Source organism: Podarcis gaigeae (genome assembly GCF_964106915.1).
Source record: "Podarcis gaigeae genome assembly, chromosome: 2".
NCBI lineage: Eukaryota > Metazoa > Chordata > Lepidosauria > Squamata > Lacertidae > Podarcis > Podarcis gaigeae.
This window is the reverse complement of record NC_139679.1, coordinates 20785592-20809093: the sequence shown is the minus strand read 5'-3', so window position 1 is coordinate 20809093 and position 23502 is coordinate 20785592. Positions and strand designations below refer to the sequence as shown.

Genomic DNA, 23502 nt, shown 5'->3' with positions numbered 1-23502 from the left:
TTATGTTTGAAAACCAAGCTACCACTGTGTATCTTGTCCAGTAATTATGTAGCCACAGTTCAAATACAGTCCTACCTTGGTACTCAAATGGCTTGGTTCCCGATCGCCGCAAACCCGGAAGTGAGTGTTCCAGTTTGCGAACGTTCTTTGGAAGCCGAACGTCCGACGCGGTTTCTGCGGTTTCCGATTGAGTGCAGGAAGTTCCTGCAGCCAATCAGAAGCCGCACCTTGGTTGTCGAACGTTTTCGGAAGTCAAACGGACTTCCGGAACAGATTCCGCTTGACAACCAAGGTATGGCTGTATACCTATATCAATCTATACATACATACACACATATATAGGTCAGAAGACATTGTAAAGACGAAGGGTGACATATGTGCCATGACCCTATAGCAAGTATGGCCGTTGGTCCATCTAGACCAGCATTTCCTGGTAGCAACAGCTTTCCAGGATTTACGATACTCCCTTCTGCTGAGGTTTGAGCATGGATCTGTCTGCACACTGAACATGTGCTCTGCCGCTGAACTGTGAACCCCTCTTATGCCACTGAGCTGAAAGTGAGGCAAACGTTCCATTCCGCTGCATTGTTGCCAGTTAATTGACAAACACGAATGGAAAAGAAAGAGAGAGAACAAGAAAAGGAGTCTGGCATAGGCCGTAAATCACATCGCACCGAAACCAATGGCAAAGCTCCCATTGAGCTTTAATGGAAATGGACCACATCCATTGCCTTAGATCTCTTCTCACAGATGGTAATGGGAGTTTTCACACTTACTTCAAAGGAAGGAGAATTAATCCAATATGGAGATCCGTTTGAAACTCTCTCTCCGTGTATCCCTCAGTGCAGCTAAGGAAACGTTATGCCAGGACGGCTGGGTAGAATATGTATGAATATTTGACAGCAGGGGTGGGGAAGCTGTGGCCCTCCAGATGTTGCTCCCACCAGCCTCGGCCAGCATGGCCAATGGTCAAGGACGATGGGAGTTGCAATTCAGCAACATCTGGAGGATCACAAAGGTTTAGATCTGTGGTTTATAGGGTTGGTTCACATGTTAGACTCTGTAATAAGGCAGCACATGTTCGGAATCCTCTCTTGACCGTAGGCCAACATACAGAGAGACATATTGGGATACTCTCCTTTCGTCATCAGTAACGTATCTGGGTTTCTATCTTCTTAAGTGGAAAGGGCATCAAAAATACAACCAAGTCTGAAAGGTGCCGTTTGCTGGAGTTGTTTAGGGCTACAGAATGTGTCGATTTCTCTGGAATATATTTCTATAAAAAGCACAGTGTGTTCGAGAAAACAGCTTCGGCCATGAATATGAAAGCATTCTGGCAGAATGAATGAAAGCTGAAGGGGGGGGGGGCGGGGAGAGAGACTTTAAAAAGGAAATGAAATAATATCGGCCTGAGGGCAAAATGAATGGGAGATGTACATGGGTTTTATGGCTGCGCAGCTGCCATTCGTTTAATACTGTTGTCATTGTTGTTTTACATTAATATGCTGAAACTAAAACATTCAAAAGTTGTACATAGTCAACTGCTAAGATGAATAATTTCGAAGGAGCCATAGTTAGCCTAAAAGTTGTCCAGTTTCCCATATTTTAGTCAACTGTTCTTTTAACCTGTGGATATATTTTTTTACTTCCTTCTGATACTTGGCAGTAAACATTCTTGCAGCAGTTACCATGTGTGAGATCAGTTCTCTGTCTTTATAAGACAATGGACCACTGCATTCTAACAGGACTTCTGCAGCAGAACTTCCTGCAAGATCATGATTCTGGCCAGGTCAACATCTCGGAGGAATCTGGTGGGCCTTTCTAGATGTGTACAGGCTAATCACCACTGGAAACAGAATGCTAAACTAGGCAGGCAATTGCTGGGGTTCGTATCCATCCATAAAGTACCTCCTTATAAGGCATGTTGACTCCGTAGCAATCAGCTCCTGAAGAGATGCCCAGATGTCTCAAAAAGGAAAAAAAAAGAAAAATCCCTAGCATTTAAAATATGCTCCTTGCTTTGGAAGTTCTCAAAAGATCTACAGTCAGCGAGTCAGGGGTGGGAGCTGTTTAAAAGGAAAAAGCTGAATTGACAATGTGGCACATTGTACATGTATGAAAGCAGAGCGCCTGGACATTAACCTTAATGACATTCTCATCTGAGAGATAAAGCCACCCTGGGCTGACTTTATCTGCACTTAGCAGACACTATTTACTTCTGAACAGCATTATTAAAATTGTTTATAACCAGAGCACTCCAGAGCTGCCCAACACAGTGACTGCCATTTAGAAATGGCTTTAAGTAGCTATTTTAGCTGTAGGCATTGCCCTCTAATGCACACAGTAGGCGTTCTGTATCCTTACGGGCCCTCTTCTCTTCGGCTGCCCGTAAAAAGTTGCTCAGAAGGTCGGATAGACTTATTTTATTTATCATAAAGAGGTCGTATGAACACGATTAGTGCTCTATTTCTTTTGCCACAGGGGCAACAGACTACAACTCAGGGCCTCTTATTCAGGCTGGCTGTGCAGCTGGGCACAATTTGCACATGCGGGTGAGGGAGCATGGGATTTTAAAAGCTGAATTCTCCACGGCATTCATTTCTCACACAGCGAATGGCGCATTAGGTAGAAAATATTGAGCTCTGCAAGCCAACTTGTGGGTTGGGATGCTTGTGTAAGCATAAACCTGTAAGCATCTGAGCATCGACGGGAAACTAGACCCTCCTATGAGACATGGTGAATTCTCCTTCTCTGCAAAACAAGGGGTGGGGATTGGATCTGGCCAGCTGGCCAAATCTGACATGTGGATAGGGCCAGGGGCTTAGAGCGGGGAGTGCTAGGGGGACCGTGGCCCCAGGCGTACAACTTTTGAGTGGGTGCGAAGCAAGTGCCCTCACTGCAAGCACCCCCAGCATGTTCCTCTCCACCCACCAAGGGCCATGTTGGCCAGTGGGCCCCCCTCTCTTTGTGGGCAGACAGCTTTGCTCCAGTGGAGGGGAGTCACTCCGGTCGCGTCGGCAGTGAGGGCTGGCCTGGGCTGGAGCCCTCCCTCCCAGTATGTGTGCACCTGCCCTGGGCACCGAAAACCTCTGCTATGCCACATGGTAGGTAGGGCTATTGGGAATCTGTGTACGTGCAGCTACGCACACAGAGTCAGTTAAAGTTTGGCAGACAGCCAAAAGGTCATGTGAAGGAGTAAATCTGCCTTTCTGATAACAGAGGCATGGAGACAGCTCCCTGATTGGTCAAGCTCTCTCAAGGGAGTGGTAATTAATGGCCTACTAACTGGAATGTGTTAGTGCAGAGGTTCAGAGTTCTGTGTGTCAGTGTAGGAGTTGTGAGTCGTGTCAGAGAGAGCCAGCAAAAGATCCGTGTTCTGTTCCTGTAAATAGTCCACTGTATATAATAAACACCTAACTACAAGTTCCTGGTTCCTGCTTCATCTATCCTGTCTGCAGCCAAGTCGCCAATTGCTTCCGTGGATTCTGTGTGTTCTCTGCTAGGTCTGGCTAAGGTCCTGCAACTAGTCAGAAAGTTGTGAAACACCAAATAGGTTTTGCCAGTAGGGCATCTCATCTGTTGATCACTTGATGTTGCAGTGATGTTAGTTGAACAGTTTTGATGTACGTGGCTTGCAGAAAGCTGATCATCAGGGCTTCAGAGCACTGTGGACAACTAGGTACAGACTTTGGTGACCAGCTGGTTGCTGGGGCATGCAAAGAACTGCACAGGGCATTATGCACAGGGCTTTGAAGGTGTCCGCCAACCACTTTTTGGCCCAGCTGTGTTTCTACCTGCCTCACACTTGATATTATATGTGATTTCAAGCGTGGGGCAGGTGAGTTTAGTTTAGCCATAATGGGCCAAAGGGGGAAGTCTGGTGGGCTGCATCAGGCCTGTGGATCACAGTCCCCACCCCTGTGACCTAAAATGTCATCAAAATCAAACGGTAGCAGAACCAAAACAATTTTTTTTCTCTTTCCAGTAGCACCTTAAAGACCAACTAAGTTAGTTCTTGGTATGAGCTTTCGTGTGCATGCACACTTCTTGTTTTGACTATGGCAGACCAACACGGCTACCTATCTGTAACTGGTAGCAGAACCGTCACCTGGGGTTCCTCCTGGGTCCTGCAGGTGCCTATCTTAAATCCACCATAGTCCTGGGACTGATGGCAGTCTTCTTCAGGCCTTCTTGGGACTGGATTGTCATGTGCCTGCTAAGGTACTTGGGAGTCAGAATCTTTCCCTCTGGTGGTTGGAGCCCACTGGGGATTGGAGGTTTGGAAGCCAAAGGAGACCGACAGTCAATGATGCCAGCACCATTGAGAGAGCTAACAAATTCCAGTTTTGTCCCTCATCCCCTTCCCTGACCAGAGGTGCTGTCTTGCACCCAGGATTGAGGGCCCCATTGCACAAGTGCGATGTTATGCGCACATCACATGCTATGTGTGTGTGTGACGTCACATTGTCGGGAGGAGGCTGAGCATGGAGCGCAATGTGACACGGCTTCCTCTCTCTCACTCAGGAGGAGCTGGCCACTGAACTGTGCCATGCTTGGCTCTGTGTTCAACCTCCTCATTGAGGGGACCTAGCCCCTGGCAGCAGATCTTGAGGTGGCTGAAGACACCTCCACCTCTAGGAGTTGGTGTGCCTGTCCCTGTTGAGTTCTACAAAAGCAAAACATTGAGACTAATTACTGGGTGTAAGTTGGAAAGCAGGTTGGGGATTGGGGTGGTTGAAGGCTGACTGAGGCTGGTGGGGCAGCGTCCCATTCGCCCCAATGGCTCAGCCTCTCCACTTGTTTCTCCATGAACATGGCGTCACTAGGAACGGGAGGGGCAAGTCACACAATCCGACAGCTCATCTGGAGGATGACCTTCCAAGGACAAGATGAGAGGACAGCCAGGAGGCCTCTATGGCCTCACACAATTACCTAGGGGTGCTTGTGTCTATCTCTGTGTATGAATGTGTGCAGGTCCTGCCAGATCCATTCAGCCCACAGACCACCTGCTGACCACCATTCAGTGGCATAGCGTGGGTTGCCAGTGCCCGGGACTGCACAGAGGTGGTGGGCGGGCGGGAGGGCAACAGATGGAGTACGCATGCACATCCAACTGCCTAACGGCCCCTGCATCAACCAGGAGATCGCAGCCGCAGAGATAAGAAAAAAGAGAGAGAGATGTTCCATTGTCTGGAAAGGCCACTTCCTGGTTCACATTTTCAACGAAGCCCAGCAATGGGCTGTATTGAGGCAGCGCCAGGTGTTGAAATTTTGCACCCCTAACAATTTTGCACCCGGGACAAATGCCTCTGTGGCCCCTCCCACACTATGCCACTGCCACCATTCACTTACATTAAGCATGTAACCTGGGCTATTTATTTGCTGTGTCACATCTAATTTCTCCCCCGCTTGCTTCTTTCTTTCTTTCTTTCTTTCTTTCTTTCTTTCTTTCTTTCTTTCTTTCTTTCTTTCTTTCTGTTATTGACCGCCTGCAAGCTCCGGCTGGCATGTCGGACTCTGCTGCTTGCTTCGCAGCAGAAGATAATTCTCCCCCAGAGGACAGGAAGTGCTGAAGCAAGTGACAGCTGGCTGCCTCCTGCCCTCCGAAGCCATAAACCTGTGGAAACCTGCAACCGAAAAATACACCAGTGCCACTGACCTGTAACTGGGCTGTTGCAGAGAGCATTTTCTGCCTGGCTTGGAGGGCGGTGGATGATGACACGGAGACAGACATGTTTTGTCTCAGCCACCTGATATCATCCCACATACAAGAAAGCTGCAAAATTTGGGGTGGGTGGTTGTGGGGGAAGAGAGAAAGAGAGGATTTATTTTTTCCCCCAAAAAAGTAAGCTGCTGTTCATTTTGTAGTTCTGTGGGTGGCACTGTTAATAAATGATCAGAATGACGTTGTCTCTTGCCAACGTGAACAGCACACATCTCTCCCAGTCCATCTGTGCACCCATCCTATTAAAATATAGGTCACGGGGTGTTGTCAGTGGGGCCCAGAAGCGACAAGAGGAGAGGGTCCCATTTGCATCTGGTACTTCTTAACTCTTCAAAAATGTCTAGCCAGCTGTTTGAGACTCTTTCCTCCCCCCTTTTACCATGAAGCTGTAGCTAATACCAGCCCCATGTCTATTTCCCTTTGGGATTTTAAGCAATAAAATACTGTCAAAGGACATCTGTGCCATTATGGCCCAAAGACTTAGCCGAATGGGGGCGAGGCTCCCTCAGTCAGATCCCAGATGCATCAAAACTGCTTTACAGGGGCAATGAATGAATGAATGAATGAATGAATGGTCTTCTAGGAACAGTTTGAAAGTATGGGGGTCCATAACCAGAACACTATGGATTGATTTATATCCCACCTGTCCTTCAAGGAGCTCTAGGTGATGCACACAGCTCCCCTCCTCACCAATATATCCTCACAACAACTCTGTGAGGTAGGTTGAGCATTGGTGATTGGATCCTTGGTGTCTAGCTCTCTGACTACCACTCAGGGGCCCTAACTATAATTACATCTTGCCTATGGTGTAGGCCCCCTTCAGTGCCTCATTCCTTGTTTTGTAGTACCTTTATTTAGGTAAAGGTAAAGGGTTGCGCTATGGTCTAAACCACTGAGCCTCTTGGGCTTGCCGATCAGAAGGTCAGCGGTTCGAATCCCCGTGACGGAGTGAGCTCCCGTTGCTCTGTCCCAGCTTCTGGCAACCTAGCAGGTTGAAAGCATACCAGTGCAAGTAGATAAATAGGTACTGCTGTGGCGGGAAGGTAAGCAGCATTTCTGTGCGCTCTGGCTTCCATCACGGTGTTCCGTTGCACCACAAGCGGTTTAGTCATGCTGGCCACATGACCCAGAAAACTGTCTGTGGACATATGCTGTCTTCCTGGGCTTGAAAGCTAGATGATTGCCACAACCCCATAGTCGCCTTTGACTGGACTTAACAGTCCAGGGGTCCTTTACCTTTACCTTTTTACCTTTTAGTTATTGGCACTGAGGATATGTTGTCTTTTGTATAGTAACAAATGTTACAATCCCTAGAAATGACAGCTCTGAAACGTCCTATGTTACATCTCAAAGAACTACTTTAAACCCACAAAATTGTAATTGGGGTTCTAGAATCATAGAGTTGAAAGGGACCCCAAGGGTCCTCTAGTCCAACCCCCTGCAATGCAGGAATCTCAGCTAAAGCATCCATGACAGTTGGCCGTCCAACTTTTGCTTAAAAACCTCCAAGGAAGGAGAGTCCACAACCTCCTGAGGGAGTGCGTTCCACTGTTGAACAGCTCTTACTGCCAGAAATTTTTTCCATATGTTTAGTTGGAATCTCCTTTCTTGCAGCTTGAAGTCATTGGGTTGTTATTGTTTTATTTAATACTGAATTTATTTGAGGCAGAGCGTTAATACAGTCATACCTCGGGTTACAAACGCTTCAGGTTGCGTTTTTTTGGGTTGCAGACCGCCAAATCCCGGAGGTACTGGAACGGGTTACTTCTGGGCTTCGGCGGTCGCGCATGCGCAGAAGCACTAAATCGTGCTTTGCTCATGCGCAGAAGTGCCAAATCACAACCCGCGCATGTGCAGACGCGCAGACGCGAGTTGCGAACGCTGCAGGTTGCGAACATGCATCCTGCACATTGCTCAGCAAAGCCAGAGATTTATCTATTGGTTTAGGGATGGGAGGCCTTCTAGTTTTGAACATCTACCGTATTTTTCGCACTATAGGATGCACCGGACAATAGGACGCACCTTGTTTTAGAGGGGGGAGAACAAGAAAAAAAAAATCTCCCCCTCTCTGCCCAGCACCCCTTCAGCGAAGCGGCAGGAGGTGCTGCGCAGAGAGGGGGAGAATTTTCCCCTTCTTGTTTTCCCGCTTTAAAACAAGTTGCCACTTAAGGTGTGTTCAGGCGGCTACCTTGGAAGCCTGGAGAGCGAGAGGGGTCGGTGCGCAACGACCCCTCTTGCTCTCCAGGCTTCAGGTTCCTTTCGACCTGCTCTTTGGGGCTGGCGGGCGGAAGCCCACCACCAGCCCCAAAGAGCAGGTCAGGGAGCAGCAGAAAGGCGCAGCGGAGAGGCTGCTGCCATAGTCGCGCGTCACTTCTCCAGCTGGGAGAGAGTAAGCGGGGCTTCTTTAGCCCCACACGGCTCTCCTGGCTGGAGAGGTGACACACGACTATAGAGGCTCCTGCCATAGCCGCGCGTCACCTCTCTAGCCAGGAGAGGGTCGCGGGGCTATGGCGTCTTCGCTCCATACGACGCACACACATTTCTCCTTCATTTTTGAAGGGGGAAAAGTGCATCCTATAGAGCGAAAAAGTACTTTGGTACCAAGCACTACACCAAAATTACAAGCAGTGGCGGAGCTTCATGTTCTGGCACTGGGGGGCAGAGAGCAGGTGGGGGCATGGCTGGCCTCCTGGGGGCGTGATGTGCGTCTGGGGGGCATGGCGCATGTTCTGGGGGGTGTGGTGCGCTGCCTGCGGGGGCCTGACACCCAGCGCGGGCGCAGACATGATGGCACCCCACCAGGATCGTGCTGTCAGGGGCGGTATGCTCCCCCCGCACCCCTCTTCCTCCACCAGTGATTACTAGTCTTGTGACTTCTCTCCTCCATTAATCCCTTTCTTCCAGCTGAGTTTGTTCAAGCATTCTGCCTCCCAGGGAGGGATGCTATGGCTAACTTTTTATTTAGCCTGTAGAAAACTGTCTTACCATGCCTGGCTCTTCTCTACAGTCTCAATTCCACCTACAGTTCCCTACAGTATATACGTATGACTTGGCTCACAACAACATATTCTCACACAACACAGGAATGCACGTGGGTGAGAAGGGGGCCTGGCTGTTGGTGAAAAGGAAGTAGATTATGTGCATCGCTCCAAACAAGACACCGCCGCCCCTTGCACTGACCCAGTCAGTTGAGTTTGATCAAGAGGAGATGGCAGGTTATGTTTAATGTACCTTTGTGAACCAGAGGAAATCTTGCATAATGGAACTGGCGTGAGAATCATCGATTTCCACAATCGGGATCTGATCTTCGTTGGTGACCAACATATTCTCTTTGTAATAAAATATCACAGCTAAATAGAGCCCTCTGAGGGGGGGGGAAAATGAGAAAAGAAGGTGATTCGAAGGCTGTTCTGGGAAGGCCAGAGAATTTCAGAGCTAGAGAGAGCTATTTCATTTGCCTAATCCTGGCCTCACAAATGACTGAAGCAACAGATTTCACTACGTCGTTCCCAGAAATGAGAATTTCCCAGAAACATCCCAAAACTAAATTCCAGCAAATACTGCAAAATAGCTTCAAATATGTTGGAGTTGATACTGCCTTCCCTGTATAAGCAAAACAACTCACAATGTCAGTTTTTATAGCAATTCTGTTTAGACAAGTGGTACGGCAGGATTTTTACTTTTCTGCCTTCGGAAATCAAGCATTATGTTTGTGTGTGTGTGTGCGCGCACACACACATGTGTGTGTTATAAGTCAGTGGCTTTCATTGAGGGAGTAGTCATTTGTTTAGTCATTCATTAAAAGTACATTTATTTTGTTACTCATTCAAATCAAATTAGATTTTGTTACTTACCATATTTTTTGCTCTATAAGACTCACTTTTTCCCTCCTAAAAAGTAAGGGGAAATGTGTGTGCGTCCTATGGAGTGAATGCAGGCTGCGCAGCTATCCCAGGAGCCAGAACAGCAAGAGGGATTGCTGCTTTCACTGCGCAGTGATCCGTCTTACTGTTCTGGCTTCTGAGATTCAGAATATTTTTTTTCTTGTTTTCCTCCTCCAAAAACTAGGTGCGTCTTGTGGTCTGGTGCGTCTTATAGAGCGAAAAATACGGGTACGTTGTTTTAATATTTCCCCTCTTTCTAACTTTCAACTTTTCATTGCCCTTTCCACTGTGGCAGTAGACTTCTCTTGTCCATAATTTTACTGCTCCAGAATGCCCTGGGTATCATGTTGTCCCAGGATGTCCTGGGGGGAATGGCATGCCATCCAACATTTCTCTGATGAAAATAAGGACAGCCTATTCAACAATAAAGGGACGCGGGTGGTGCTGTGGGTTAAACCACAGAACCTAGGACTTGCCGATCAGAAGGTCGGCGGTTCAAATCCCCGCGACGGGGTGAGCTCCCGTTGCTTGGTCCCTGCTCCTGCCAACCTAGCAGTTCAACAGCACGTCAAAATGCAAGTAGATAAATAGGCAGGAAGGTAAACGGCGTTTCCGTGCGCTGCTCTGGTTCGCCAGAAGCGGCTTAGTCATGCTGGCCACATGACCCACAAGCTGGACTCCGGCTCCCTCAGCCAATAAAGCAAGATGAGCGCCGCAACCCCAGAGTCGGTCACGACTGGACCTAATGGTCAGGGGTCCCTTTATCCTTTACCTTTATTCAATAATAATAATAATAATAATAATAATAATAATAATAATAATACCCCACCCACTTGACTGGGTTGCCCCAGCCACTCTGGGCAGCATCCAACATATTTTAAAACATAATTAAACATAACAAAAAAATAGGGACTTCCTACCATACCCTCCAACATTTCTCTGATGAATATATGGATGTCCTAATGAAAAGCGGGATATTCCAGGATCATGTCAGAAAGTGGGACTGTTCCTGGAAAATAGGGACACTTGGAGGGTCCCAGACGATTGTTTGTGGGGAGGCAAGCTCAATGCTATTCTTCTTGAAAAATTGGTGCTGGAACTCACAATGAACTTGTTCTCTTACAATGGCAATGGTGCCCATCTGAGTGGTGCTGGAAGTTCTGTTAAGTTCTGGCTGGGAAAACAAGCCCTGGGAAGCTGTCTTTAAGGGGAACTTGTCTGCCATTCCCTATTTTTTTTCACCCCTAATAAGCTTCTAAAGGTCCCCCAGAATGCAGTGTGAAAAGAGTTAATCGCAGGACCTCTTGATTTATAGCAATATGATTCAGTGCTACGACCACCCGAATCAATGGGGTTATTTTGGATGTGCGCTAGTGCAACAGAGCATCATTTTGTTCAGCGTATCTGTAGCACTGTTTACATAAAATTCATTCCTTTTAAATATTTACGTTTGTAATTAGCTACATACATTAATCAGTGGATTTAGTGAATTGAAGAACCTCCGGGGAGCTTTTTGGAAAGAACCAGCCTCTTATCAAAATACAAAGGGGGGGGGGGAGAAAAAAAATCAAGCACTCTCGGTGATGAAAGAAGACAGAATCCAGCCCTGTGCATAACTTTCATTCACAGAGACCAAAGCTTCCAGAGGCAGGCAGGTTATACTGGGACAGGGGAGGACAGCCAAAAATATGAGGAATTTCAGATATGGGTTTGATCAGGAAGAAAGCATTCAAATGGCTTTCTGCTGTCATTTTTAAAGCAAAGCAAGCCCAGGAAGTGATCCATTTTCATCAAAGGGAAACATCAGTGCCACCCCCAGATATTGAAAGGGCTGCTATCACATAAAAGACTATGGAACAAATTTGTTTTCCGTCGCTCCAGAGAGTAAGACCCAAAGGGCAGCAAAAGGCTTTGCGTTAAACATCGGGAAGGATGTCCTAACAATCTGAGCTGTTCAGCAGTGGGACAGTTTGTCTCTCATCCTTTGTTTTACCACCCAGAAGAGAATCCCAGACCCTCCAAGTGTCCCTGTTGTCCAGGGACAGTCTTGGATTTACAGAAGCTGTCCTGGTTTCTGATTTGATCCTGGAATGTCCTGCATTTCTTTAGGATGTCCCTATTTTCATTGGAGGGACACAGTTGGCACTGTGGTCTAAACCACAGAGACTAGGGCTTGCCGATCAGAAGGTCGGCAGTTCGAATCCCTGTGATGGGGTGAGCTCCCGTTGCTCGGTCCCTGCTCCTGCCAACCTAGCAGTTCAAAAGCACGTCAAAGTGCAAGTAGATAAATAGGCACTGCTCAGGTGGGAAGGTAAATGGCGTTTCTGTGCGCTGCTCTGGTTCGCTGGAAGCGGCTTAGTTATCCAGTTACATGACGTGGAAGCTCTCTGTGGACAAATGCTGGTTCCCTCATCCTATAGAACTAGATGAGCGCTGCAACCCCAGAGTCTTTCGCGACTGGACCTAATGGTCAGGGGTACCTTTACCTTTATTTTCATTGGAGAAATGTTGGACGGTATGGAATTATGTGATCCCCAAGCCAAGGAGGTAAGTAACTATACAACCTTTACAAGACATCTGAAGACAGTCCTGTATAGGGAAGTTTTTAAAAAATGTTTAATGCTTTATTATGTTTTCATATATGTTGGAAGCTGCCCAGTGTGGCTGTGGCAACCCAGTCAGACAGGCGGTGTATAAATAATAAAATTATGATGATGATAGAATAAGATGTCCCTATTTTCATCGGAGAAATATTGGAGGGTATACAATCCTGTTGACTTCAATAGGACTTACTCCCAGGGAAGTATGCCCAGTTTTGCAGCCTTCTGTGCTAGACATTGAAAGCAGTATCCTACGAAAATGGCATGATTCCCTGAACTCTTGGAAACAGCAGATTATTAAAGGTGATTACAGTTGTTCAGACTGCTACCCCCTGCGCCCCCCCAACTTAAAACTCCCAGTTTCCTGGGAAGAGGGTTTGGTCTCTAAACAGCTCTGAGAATTGTAGCTCTGAGAGGAAAATAGGGGTTTCCTAGCAACACTCAACATCCTTATAAAACTACAGCCCCCAGAATTCTTTTGGGGAAGCCATGACTGCAGCCCAAGTTAGACTTTTAATTTACTGAATCCCGTAAGATCTGAAGGCCATGCCTTGACCCTTCTCAGAGGACGTCTGCTCCTCAGTGAGTTTCCTTGCTTCACCAATGTCATCCGGTGAAGCCTTTTTCTACGTGACTATTGCCCTGGCACTCAATATTTTTCTTTCTCAGTGCTGAGCACTTTCTGAAATCAGGCCTAGGCTTACGTAAGAGAGAAGCTCTTGGGAGCTCTGGCTACATAGTTCAGATTCTGCCACACCAGACAAACCTTTTCAAAGTCTTCACAAACTTGTTTGAAGAATGGAAGAGGTGCTTCAGGCTTCTTGAGACAGATTGCTTGCGACCTGCGTTCTGCAATTTGGAACTATCTGGAGACGCGAATGAAAAAGAAACAAACGAATAACAGAAAAGAAAGAGAGAGGTGTGATTTTGAGTTTTGCAGAAATATTAGGCAGCACATTTATTTATTTTTTTGAGACCACAGACCCTCCAAGTGTCCCTATTTTCCTGGGACAGTCCTGGATTTACAGAAGCCTTCTGATTTGTTCCCAGAGTGTCCCAGTTTTCCGTAGAATGTCCCTATTTCCATCGGAGAAATGTGGTGTGGTAGGAAGTTCCTATTTTCACCTGAGGGTATGGAGTTATGTGACCCCCAAGTAGGGTTGCCACCTTTGTTCTGGCAAAATACAGGATAGGGTGGGGTGGGGCAGTTGGGGAACGATTTCCCCCCCACCTGGTGCTGAAGTGACTTCAAAGCAATCCATTGTAGCTTAACAGGGTGGCCCCTCTGGAATTTGTCACACACAGACACAGACACAGACACAAATTTGTAAAACTGTCTGCTGGCTACCGAGAGCTTAAATACATGACATTTCACACATGCATTTGGAGAGGATCCCTAACATGGCAGAGAGAGAGAGAGAAACCACCTGAAATACAGGACAAAGCTGTTTCAATACAGGAAGTAGCATTTTACATTGAAATACAGGACAATCCTGTGTTATATAGGACAGGTGGCAACCCAAGAAGAAGAAGAAGAAGAGTTTGGATTTGATATCCCGCTTTATCACTACCCTTAGGAGTCTCAAAGCGGCTAATATTCTCCTTTCCCTCCCCCCCCCACAACAAACACTCTGTGATGTGAGTGGGGCTGAGAGACTTCAGAGAAGTGTGACTGGCCCAAGGTCACCCAGCAGCTGCACATGGAGGAGCGGAGACGCGAACCCGGTTCACCAGATTACGAGTCTACCGCTCTTAACCACTACACCAACCCTACCCCCAAGCCATGAAGATAAGTAGCTATACAACCTTTCAAAGACACTGAAGCAGTGGGGGAAATACTTGCTCCGGCACCTGGAGCGGCGTACGACCAGGGGCGTGGCTGGCACATGTCCCAGGGGGCGTAGCACGCCACCCGCAGAGGGCATGGCGTGCGTCAGAGGTGAGTGCATCAAGTGGTATGCGCGAAGAGCGACGAGTGTCCTGGGGGTGCGTGGCGAGCACCAAATGTCCCAGGGGCAGAGGCGGAGCGGCCACAATGTCACCCCACCGGGATAGCACGCAGGGCAAACCACCCCCTGCCCCCTTCATCTGTCAGTGGATTGAAGGCAGCCCTGTATAGGCAAGATTTTTTTAAATGTTCAGTGTGGCTGGGGCAATCCAGTCAGATAGGTGGGGTATAAATAATAAATAATAAAATGGTTGTTATTGAACAGGATATCCCCAAAAGCTACTGTGGGTGTCTTCCAACATACAGTGGTACCTTGAGTTACAGACGCTTCAGGTTACAGACTCTGCTAACCCAGAAATAGTACCTTGGGTTAAGAACTTTGCCCTTAGGATGAGAACAGAAATTGTGCGGCAGCAGCAGCAGGAGGCCCCATTAGCTAAAGTGGTACCTCAGGTTAAGAACAGTTTCAGGTTAAGAACGGACCTCCAGAACAAATTAAGTTCTTAACCCGAAGTACCACTATATATAAAAACATAATAAAACAGTAAACAGTAATACCTCCCTACACAGGGCTGCCTTCAGTTGTCTTCTAAAGGTTATATAGTTACTTATCTCCTTGGCCCAGGCAGGAGATAGCTCAGTTGGTTACAGCCTAGGTTTCAGGTTTCCAGGTTTGATTCCTATATGGGGCCGCTGCATTTTCCTGCATTGCAGGGGGTTGGACTAGATGATCCTCAGGGTCCCATCTACTATTTTATGAAGCGGATGTAGCTAGGAAGGCTTGGGGGTCTCATACCTCCATACTGTCCAACATTTCTTTGCTGAAAATAGGGGTGTCCTAAGGAAAACTGTACCTTCCAGGATCAAATGTCTTCTGGAAATCTGGGGACTGTCCCTAGAAAATAGGGACACTTATTGGGTCTGGAAAAGGCACCCCCCCATTTAAAAAACTTATTTCATGCCGTGCTCCGAAACTGCACTTTGAGTGATGGAATATAGGGCAACCAAATTCCAGTAGCAATCCCTCTCCATTAATGCCAATGTAAAGGACACACAGGAGCATCATGTACCCTGGCAGATCTCCCTATTCAATTTGTCTGCTCTGGAAAGGAACAATAACTAGATAGCAGCTACTGAATCCTTTTCCTGTGGCAGATTGATTATTCCGCTTTACAAAGCCCCATTGTTTTGATTGGCAAGATCAAAGGTTGCACGAGGAGGATCCAGATTAAATTTGAAAATGTTGTCAGGCTTACCTTTTTTTGCTGAAGAAGATGGGCGGGGGAAACCCTGACATCTATTTTTTTGTGAATTCTCAAAAGAGATTTCTCCTAAACTTGTCACATGGAAGGAGGCATCCAACTGCCTCTCCTTAACAATTCTGAACACATATGTCCAAAACCATATGTGCATTCAGCAATTTTTTTATTAAAAGAATATGAATACATTTGCACCATAATTTGCACATTGGAAAAGGCGATAGAAATGAGGCATAAATTTAGCATCATTATCCTAATGCAAATATAAAGAACATTCAGATGCTGATAAATAATTCCCTTCCTGGATGGGGATAGCTTGGCCACCAAAATGTTTTGGTGACAGAGGTTTATTTTTTTTTGGGGGGGGGGGAGTTATAACAGTAGGGCTGCCATACGTCTGGGTTTTCCTGGACACATCCGGGATTCATCGGTTGGAAATAAGTGTTTGGACGGAATTTCCGAAAATCACGAAAATGTTCGGGATGTATGGCAACTCATTGTGGGATGTGATCCATGAGAGGCAGTCAAATACAACATTCCTTGTTTTCCTAGAGTGGCCATGCAAGGGGGTGTTTGGTTCAGCCAGCCGAAACTTCCTGTTCCTCCTGGGATTATCCCCCCATATGGGGTAGATCCACATGTACATATTTGTAAGACTGCCTTCAGGGATCCAACTGTGAACTGATGTAAGGAAACTTCTTTTATTGACTTTGAATAAGATTGTGGTGTCATTATTCTTTTAAGAGGGATTCAAGGGAACTTACTAGGAACGTACAATTCAATCTGAGACAGACTGTATAATTGTATAATAGTGAGAGGCTTACACGAGCCTGCAACCAACTATCTGCTGTGCATGTAAAAAGGGGAATGTAAACTCTGCTAAGTAAAGGAACTTGCTAGCGCAAGTTAGGAAGGATATTAATTCATCATATATCCTCTCCTCCCACCCTGAACATTCCCACATCCACGTCAGAAGTGCTGTTTTTTTGGTGAATTTCCTTTAAAATATCTCAGAAACTTAAAACCAGAATCCTTTCTCCTAGGTATCATGTCAGAGGAAATAAAAAGAACGGTCAGACCAATATTTATGTATGCAATTATGGTGGCAAGGTTATTGATTGCCCAAAATTGGAAAAGCAGCAGCGTCCCAACTAAAACAGACTGGTTATCTAAAATGATGGAATACTTCCATATTGCCAAACGAACAGGGAGGATAAGAGGAGATATGGCACAAAAAGTGGATAAGGAGTGGGCTATCTTTAAGGAATACATCAAAATTTATGTGGAAAAAGTAGAATTTCTGACAGATATTGAGTGAATCCAGAAAATGATTAGAGTGAAAGGAGAGAAAGTCAAGATAGAAGAAGAGATTAAAGAAATAATGAAATGCGTTTAAGCTAGTTGGAAAAATAAAGTAGCGTAACAAGAATGGCTGGAAGTCAAGTCACTTGGTAGGTGTCCGTGTGGGGTAGGTGTGTAGGTATGCATAGGCAGGTATTATATAAATGTAGGTATGTTTTATGTTATGAAAATAAGGTAGTGTGTTGTGTATGTGTATTGTGCAAATGTACATGTATGTGTTTTATCTGTTAATAAAATTAAAATAAATAAAAAAAATAAAATAAAAATATCTCAAAAACTTCATTTTGTGTGCGTGGAGATTCTGGATTTTCCCTTTTTGAAATATGGCAACTCTACATAGCAGTTGCCTTGGTAAGTAAAGGTAAAGGGACCCCTGACCATTAAGTCCAGTCGTGACCAACTCTGGGGTTGCGGCGCTCATCTCGCTTTATTGGCCGAGGGAGCCGGTGTACAGCTTCCGGGTCATGTGGCCAGCATGACTAAGCCGCTTCTGGCGAACCAGAGCAGCGCACGGAAACACTGTTTACCTTCCCGCCGGAGTGGTACCTATTTATCTACTTGCACTTTGACGTGCTTTTGAACTGCTAGGTTGGCAGGAGCAGGGACTGAGCAACGGGAGCTCACCCCATCGCAGGGATTCGAACCGCCGACCTAGGCTCGGTGGTTTAACCCACATCACCACCCGCGTCCCTATAGTTGCCTTGGTAGGATCATTCATACTTACTCTTAGCTTGGAAGCAAATGAGTTTTAACTATGTTATTTGCCTGCAACCTCAGATAAGTTAGGAGCATGCCTGTATGAGGGAGTCCTGTCTTTCTGAAGAGAAGGCACCTTAATACATCAAGAAATATCAAGTAATCATACTACTAAAATAAACAGGGTGGATTTAAAGTGGGGAAAGCAACCCGTTTCGCTAGTCAAATAGCTTGGCTCCACTCCACCAGCGTTTTAACGGCCACTGCGAAATGATCTGCATACAAAAACTGTGGCAATTATTTCCACCCTGTTGATTGCTTTTGTTTTTACAATCTTGTATAAACAGGGACAAGAAATACCGACGTGGGATTATATGGCCACATATATGTAATAATAATAATTTAGGAGTCACGGGAAGGAGGTGTTTGAATGGCCTGCCATTTAATTAGGTAATAAATAACGTGGCGTGGTACTAATTGCATGGCAGCAAAACGATATGCAGATGCAAAGCTGCATCAATAAATGATAAGGCCACAGAAGCAGAAAAAAACCTTTGTGCAAAGGCTGAAGTGAGCAGCGCAAAGATTAGGCAAATACTGGGGCATCGAGTAGCCTTTGCAAACCAGGGCATTTGGAGGGCACCCGGTTAGTGAAGGCTGAGCTCATTTTTGCTCCCCTCCAAAGAAACACTCAAAAACTTGTTCGGTGCTAAGCAGCTCAAGAAGATGGTTTGCAGGTGGTCCATATAATTTGGCTTTGTCGTCTCACTGCGTTAAAACCAACAATATAACTGATCTGGGGAAGTGAGAGGGAAGGGAATCCTGGGAAGATGTCTGGCAGATAAATCGGAGGTTGGGCAAAATAGGTTTGGCGTCATTCACAGAGGGCACATTTTAAAGAGCAAACTTGATAGTAGCAGTGGAAGAGGCCGTAGGGATGGAAAGAGAAGCAAGCCAGCAAAGATGAGATGGCCTACATGATCCTTTAAACCAGGCATACGCAAACTCAGCCCTCCAGATGTTTTGGGACTACAATCCCACCATCTCTGACCACTGGTCCCGTTAGCTAGGGATGATGGGAGTTGTAGTCCCGAAACATCTGGAGGGCCGACTTTGCCTATGCCTGCTTTAAACACTAGGGCAGGGTTTCCCAAACCTAGATCTCCAACTGTTTCTGGACTACAATTCCCATCATCCCTGACCACTAGTCCTGCTAGCTAGGGATCATGGGAGTTGCAGTCCAAAAACAGCTGGAGCACCCACGTTTGGGAAACCTTGCACTGGGGCAAACTTTGTCTGCAAACCTTGACCCAAGTCTGCTGGTCTGAGACATGCTTCCATTGTAATAATAATAATAATAATAATAATAATAATAATAATAATAATTCTATTATTTATACCCCACCCATCTGGCTGGGTTGTCCCAGCCACTCTGGGTGGCTTCCAGCACATATAAAAGCATAATAAAACATCAAACATTAAAAAATTCTTGATACAGGGCTGCCTTCAAACGTCTTTTAAAAGATATGTAGTTCTCATTAGGATTATGTAGTTTTCATGAGGATTTTAGGGGGGAAATGCATATTTCTGCAGAAATGCGAAGAACTGATTTTAATACTGGAAAAATGAGAAATTTTGAGAACCAAAATTACCAGATTCTTTCATCTCTAATGTGGACAGGGCCTAAGAAAGAAGTGTGTCCCTAATTTAAGTCAAAATAGATAGATAAATGATAGATAGATGAGAGAGAGAGAGAGAGAGAGAGAGAGAGAGATGTGTCCCAGGGTTCAAAATCTGAGAAACAGACATGTTTCCAGCATTCCAATACAGTGGTACCTCGGTTTAAGAACAGTCCTGTTTAAGAACGATTCGGTTTACGAACTCCGCAAAACCAGAAGTAGTGTCCTGGTTTGCGAACTATACCTTGGTCTAAGAACGGAATCCGAACAGTGGAAGGGCACTGGCGGCGGGAGGCCTCCTTAGGGAAAACACACCTCAGATTAAGAACGGTTTTGGGTTTAAGAACGGACTTCCAGAATGGATTAAGTTCGTAAACTGAGGTACCACTGTGGTACCTCGGGTTAAGTACTTAATTTGTTTTGGAGGTCTGCTCTTAACCTGAAACTGTTCTTAACCTGAAGCACCACTTTAGCTAATGGGGCCTCCTGCTGCTGCCGCACCGCTGGAGCACGATTTCTGTTCTCATCCTGAAGCAAAGTTCTTAAACTGAAGCACTATTTCTGGGTTAGCGGAGTCTGTAACCTGAAGCGTCTGTAACCTGAAGCATATGTAACCCGAGGCCGAGGTACCACTGTATTCCAACGTTCTCTGTAACAACATTTCGACACATAAGAATGTCGATAATCTGCACAGGAGCAGCTGTGCAATATTCCCCATCGACTTCCTATTGCAACTGCAACATGAAAGTCTTTGCTCTGCGCCGGCTTCCTGTTCAGGACACCAGCATTCATATAACTTATCATGCAGCAGCACAGCTAAAAGCCAGACCACATGTTGATGAAAGCTTGTGGGCCGTCATGCCCAGAGAGGGTAATGAGAATAGGCCCCTAGATCTGCGCTAGCTCTGCCTCTGTTCCAACCTTGCCTTGAAACATCCTGCCGTCCAAAGCCAACCCCTCTGCCCTTTGCCAAATGAGGTAAGGGCTGGTTCCGCAGCTCCCAGATCAAATTACTATTCAAACATTTTTAAGGATTAGCATCGGACTTAGTCCGTCAGTATTTTGCTGGGCAAGTGCCACCGAAAAAAACAAAACAAAAAAACAAAGGGTAAGCATTACAATGAAAAGTTCTCCCCTTCCTACCTTAGATCATCACAACAATATGTTTAACTACAAAGAGTTGATTTGAAATGTAGGATTGGAGAAGGACAAAAGCTGGGCTGGGCTGGGCGGAGGAAAAAACTTCTTCAACCTTAGGTCCATACAATGCCAAGCAATCTGTAATTGTAGTAACCTGGTTACGCTAGTTATGAAGACAAATGGGTGACCTTGTTGCTTGTAATCATCCATGTTTCCCCCCACCGGAGATTAAACTTTGGAAACCAAAGCTCTTTCTCTCTCTCCCAAGGATAACGGCAAATTACAAAGTGAATTCTAAAGCCACAGCAGATCTGTTTGCAGAGCCTCTAAAATGCAGCCGGGATGCCAGAGATGGCATCTGTCTGTCTCGAGAGACAATGGAGTGCGCATCTGGGTGTGAAGCCAAGCCCAGTTGACAAGATCACCTTCTCAGCCTTGCTGGAGTGGTCCAAAGGAAAACAGAATGATACATTTGGCACAAGCTTGGCTGCAGGGCTTGGCTGCAAGGTGCCATCCAACTGTCTTTACCAGCTGCACTGGCTCCAGGGTCTGGTTTAAGGTGCTGGTTTTGACCATTAAAGCCCTATGTGGCCTAGGACCCTCATACCTACAGGAATGCTTCTCCTGGTATCCCCTGCGGAGGACCTTAAGGTTCATAAATAGCAACATTTTGGAGGTCCCGAGCCTCAAGGAGGTTAGATTGGTTTCAACTAGGGTCAGGGCCTTTTCAGTACCGGCCCCGACTTGGTGGAACACTCTGTCACAAGAGACTAGGGCCCTGGAATGGTATACAAAAGATGAACAGGTTAAATCCATAATGATACACTGGGCGAGGGACTTGGGGGCACAATATTCAACTTTTAGATTGAGAAAGGTTATAGAAAACTGATTTGAAATTCTCAGCATGTTGCACGGTGAAAGAAAACTATATGAAAAGGATGTACAGGTGGTAATTGACTCCTAGTAAGTTAGCAAAAATGTATTAGACAAGTACAAACATCTGCTGGAAATGTAATGAAAAAGAAGGTACCCTTTTATCATATGTGGTGGTCATGTAAAGAAATAAAAGCATTCTGGGAAATGATATATAATTAATTGAAAAAAATGTTTAAAATAACTTTTATTTTAAAAAAAACACCCAGATGCTTTCTTATTAGGAATTGTAGGTACCGATATTCCAAAGGAGTAGAAAAGACTATGTATGTGACAACAGCCACACGGATGCTACTAGCCCAGACGTGGAAAGAAGACAAGGTCACTACCAGAGAGGAATGGCAAACTAAGCTGTTGGACTACGCTGAAATGGCAAAACTGACTGGAAAGCTCAGGCACCAAGAAGACAAAAACTTTAAGAAGGAATGGGGGAAAATTATAATTTATTTAGGAGACCACTGTAAGCAGATGAAAACATTAGCAGGATTCTAATAACACTTGAAATGTAACAAACACTATAGACAATATGGATAGGTACAAAATATGGATTATGAAATAATATGCAGTTGAAAATGTTGACAATAAGACCCATGGAGGGGATCTTATAACTCTATGCTTGCAAAATCAAATAAAAATCATTTTCAAAAGAAAGAAAAGAAAGTAGCTTGCTGCACAGTGATAAAATTTATGTACGCTGCTCCGCCAGATTTCCTCTCTGGCCCCACCCACCACGATATATGGTCTTGGGTCACTGTTTCAAAATCCAATGTTGTCTTCAGGCTGAAAAAGCTTTTCACTCCTGTCGAGGTTACACCAGAGAGGTGGTGCGAATTGCTCACCCAACCACCGTCGTAATGCATTTCAGAATGTCAAATCGCACATATGCTCACTACAGTGAGTTCGCACATCACCGTGGCAGGCGCCACAAAAGTATAACAAAGAGCAGCGAGGAAAAAGAATGGTTTTCAATAGGACGCATTATAAAACAGATTGCTTTATGGGGACCCTAATTCGAAGGTGGCGAGGAGGGAAGGGGGAAAAGAAGCATTTATTTCCATGCAACATTCCTTTCCTTTTTCAAAAGGGCATTTTCACATTGAGCGTATGTTGCCATAGTTACAGCAAAGGAACACGCAGACCTTTGCTAGTCTGCATTGTTGCATATTTGCACACATAAGAATCGAGGGCTCCTTGTGCAGAATCTGCCAAGGCGAGACAGTAGAGAGGGGAAGACAATCAGAATTCTGTAATAATTTGATTTCTCCTATTAATAAAGCAGGAGGGGGGGAGGTTGAAGTTCCTTTCTCACAAAGCCATAATTTCAAGAAAAACATTATATATATATATTGGGGGGAGGTAATTAAAAATATTGAATCGCATTTCAACAGCTCACAGAGAACATGGGCTTTTGGAACGTATCTCAATCTGCTGCCCTGGTTTTCAAAGGCACATTGTCTCCCGTGAATGAAGAACAGAGAACTTGCTGGGCTTTAAACTGTCTCTACATCTAAGGGAACGGGGGAGACAGTTTCATTTAAAATGCAGCAATTTTGCTTTTTCCCTGCACTCATTAGGGTGCCTCTTTTTCATTACAAGTTGGAATTGCTTCCTAGAGAATTTATAGCACCTGTTTTGCTGGCAGCAGCCACACTGCTTTGTTCAGTCCAAAGGTTGTAGCAAACAATATTAAAAGTTAAAACCACGGCCAGCAGCAGTAATGGGTGGAGTCAGAAAATTACCATAAATTACCCATCATTAAGGGACGCGGGTGGTGCTGTGGGTTAAACCACGGAGCCTAGGACTTGCCGATCAGAAGGTCGCCGGTTCAAATCCCCGCGACGGGGTGAGCTCCCATTGCTCGGTCCCAGCTCTTGCCAACCTAGCAGTTCGAAAGCACGCCAAAGTGCAAATAGATAAATAGGTACCGCTCCGGCGGGAAGGTAAATGGTGTTTCCATGTGCTGCTCTGGTTTGCCAGAAGCGGCTTAGTCATGCCAGACACATGACCCGGAAGCTGTCTGCGTACAAACGCCGGCTCCCTCAGCCAATAAAGCGAGATGAGCGCCGCAGTCCCAGAGTCAGTCACGACTGGACTTAATGGTCAGGGGTCCCTTTACCTTTACCTTACTCATCATTGAACCCTGCTGCCATTTTCCCTGCTGGTGGGTATCTATTATAGCACTTGATGTGAGAGGCTGGCTGCGGACATGCAATGGTCAGGGAAAGCACTTTGTACATGCTCTGGGGCCACGCCTCTTTTTTCACATGCTGTAGGGG

General features: G+C 45.9%; 1 protein-coding gene across 2 annotated transcripts in view; it reads right to left on the bottom strand.

The window, feature by feature from the left end:
• Positions 1–23502, bottom strand: part of ANKFN1 (ankyrin repeat and fibronectin type III domain containing 1) — a 212959-nt gene that overhangs the window by 39837 nt on the left and 149620 nt on the right. For both annotated transcript variants that reach the window (XM_083727441.1, XM_083727442.1), the window contains exons 11-13: positions 12976–13075; positions 8957–9089; positions 5660–5776 (exon numbers count right to left, since the gene is read on the bottom strand). In XM_083727441.1, the coding sequence (XP_083583567.1) occupies positions 5660–5776; positions 8957–9089; positions 12976–13075 (350 nt within the window). The remainder of the gene's footprint in view (positions 1–5659; positions 5777–8956; positions 9090–12975; positions 13076–23502) is intronic.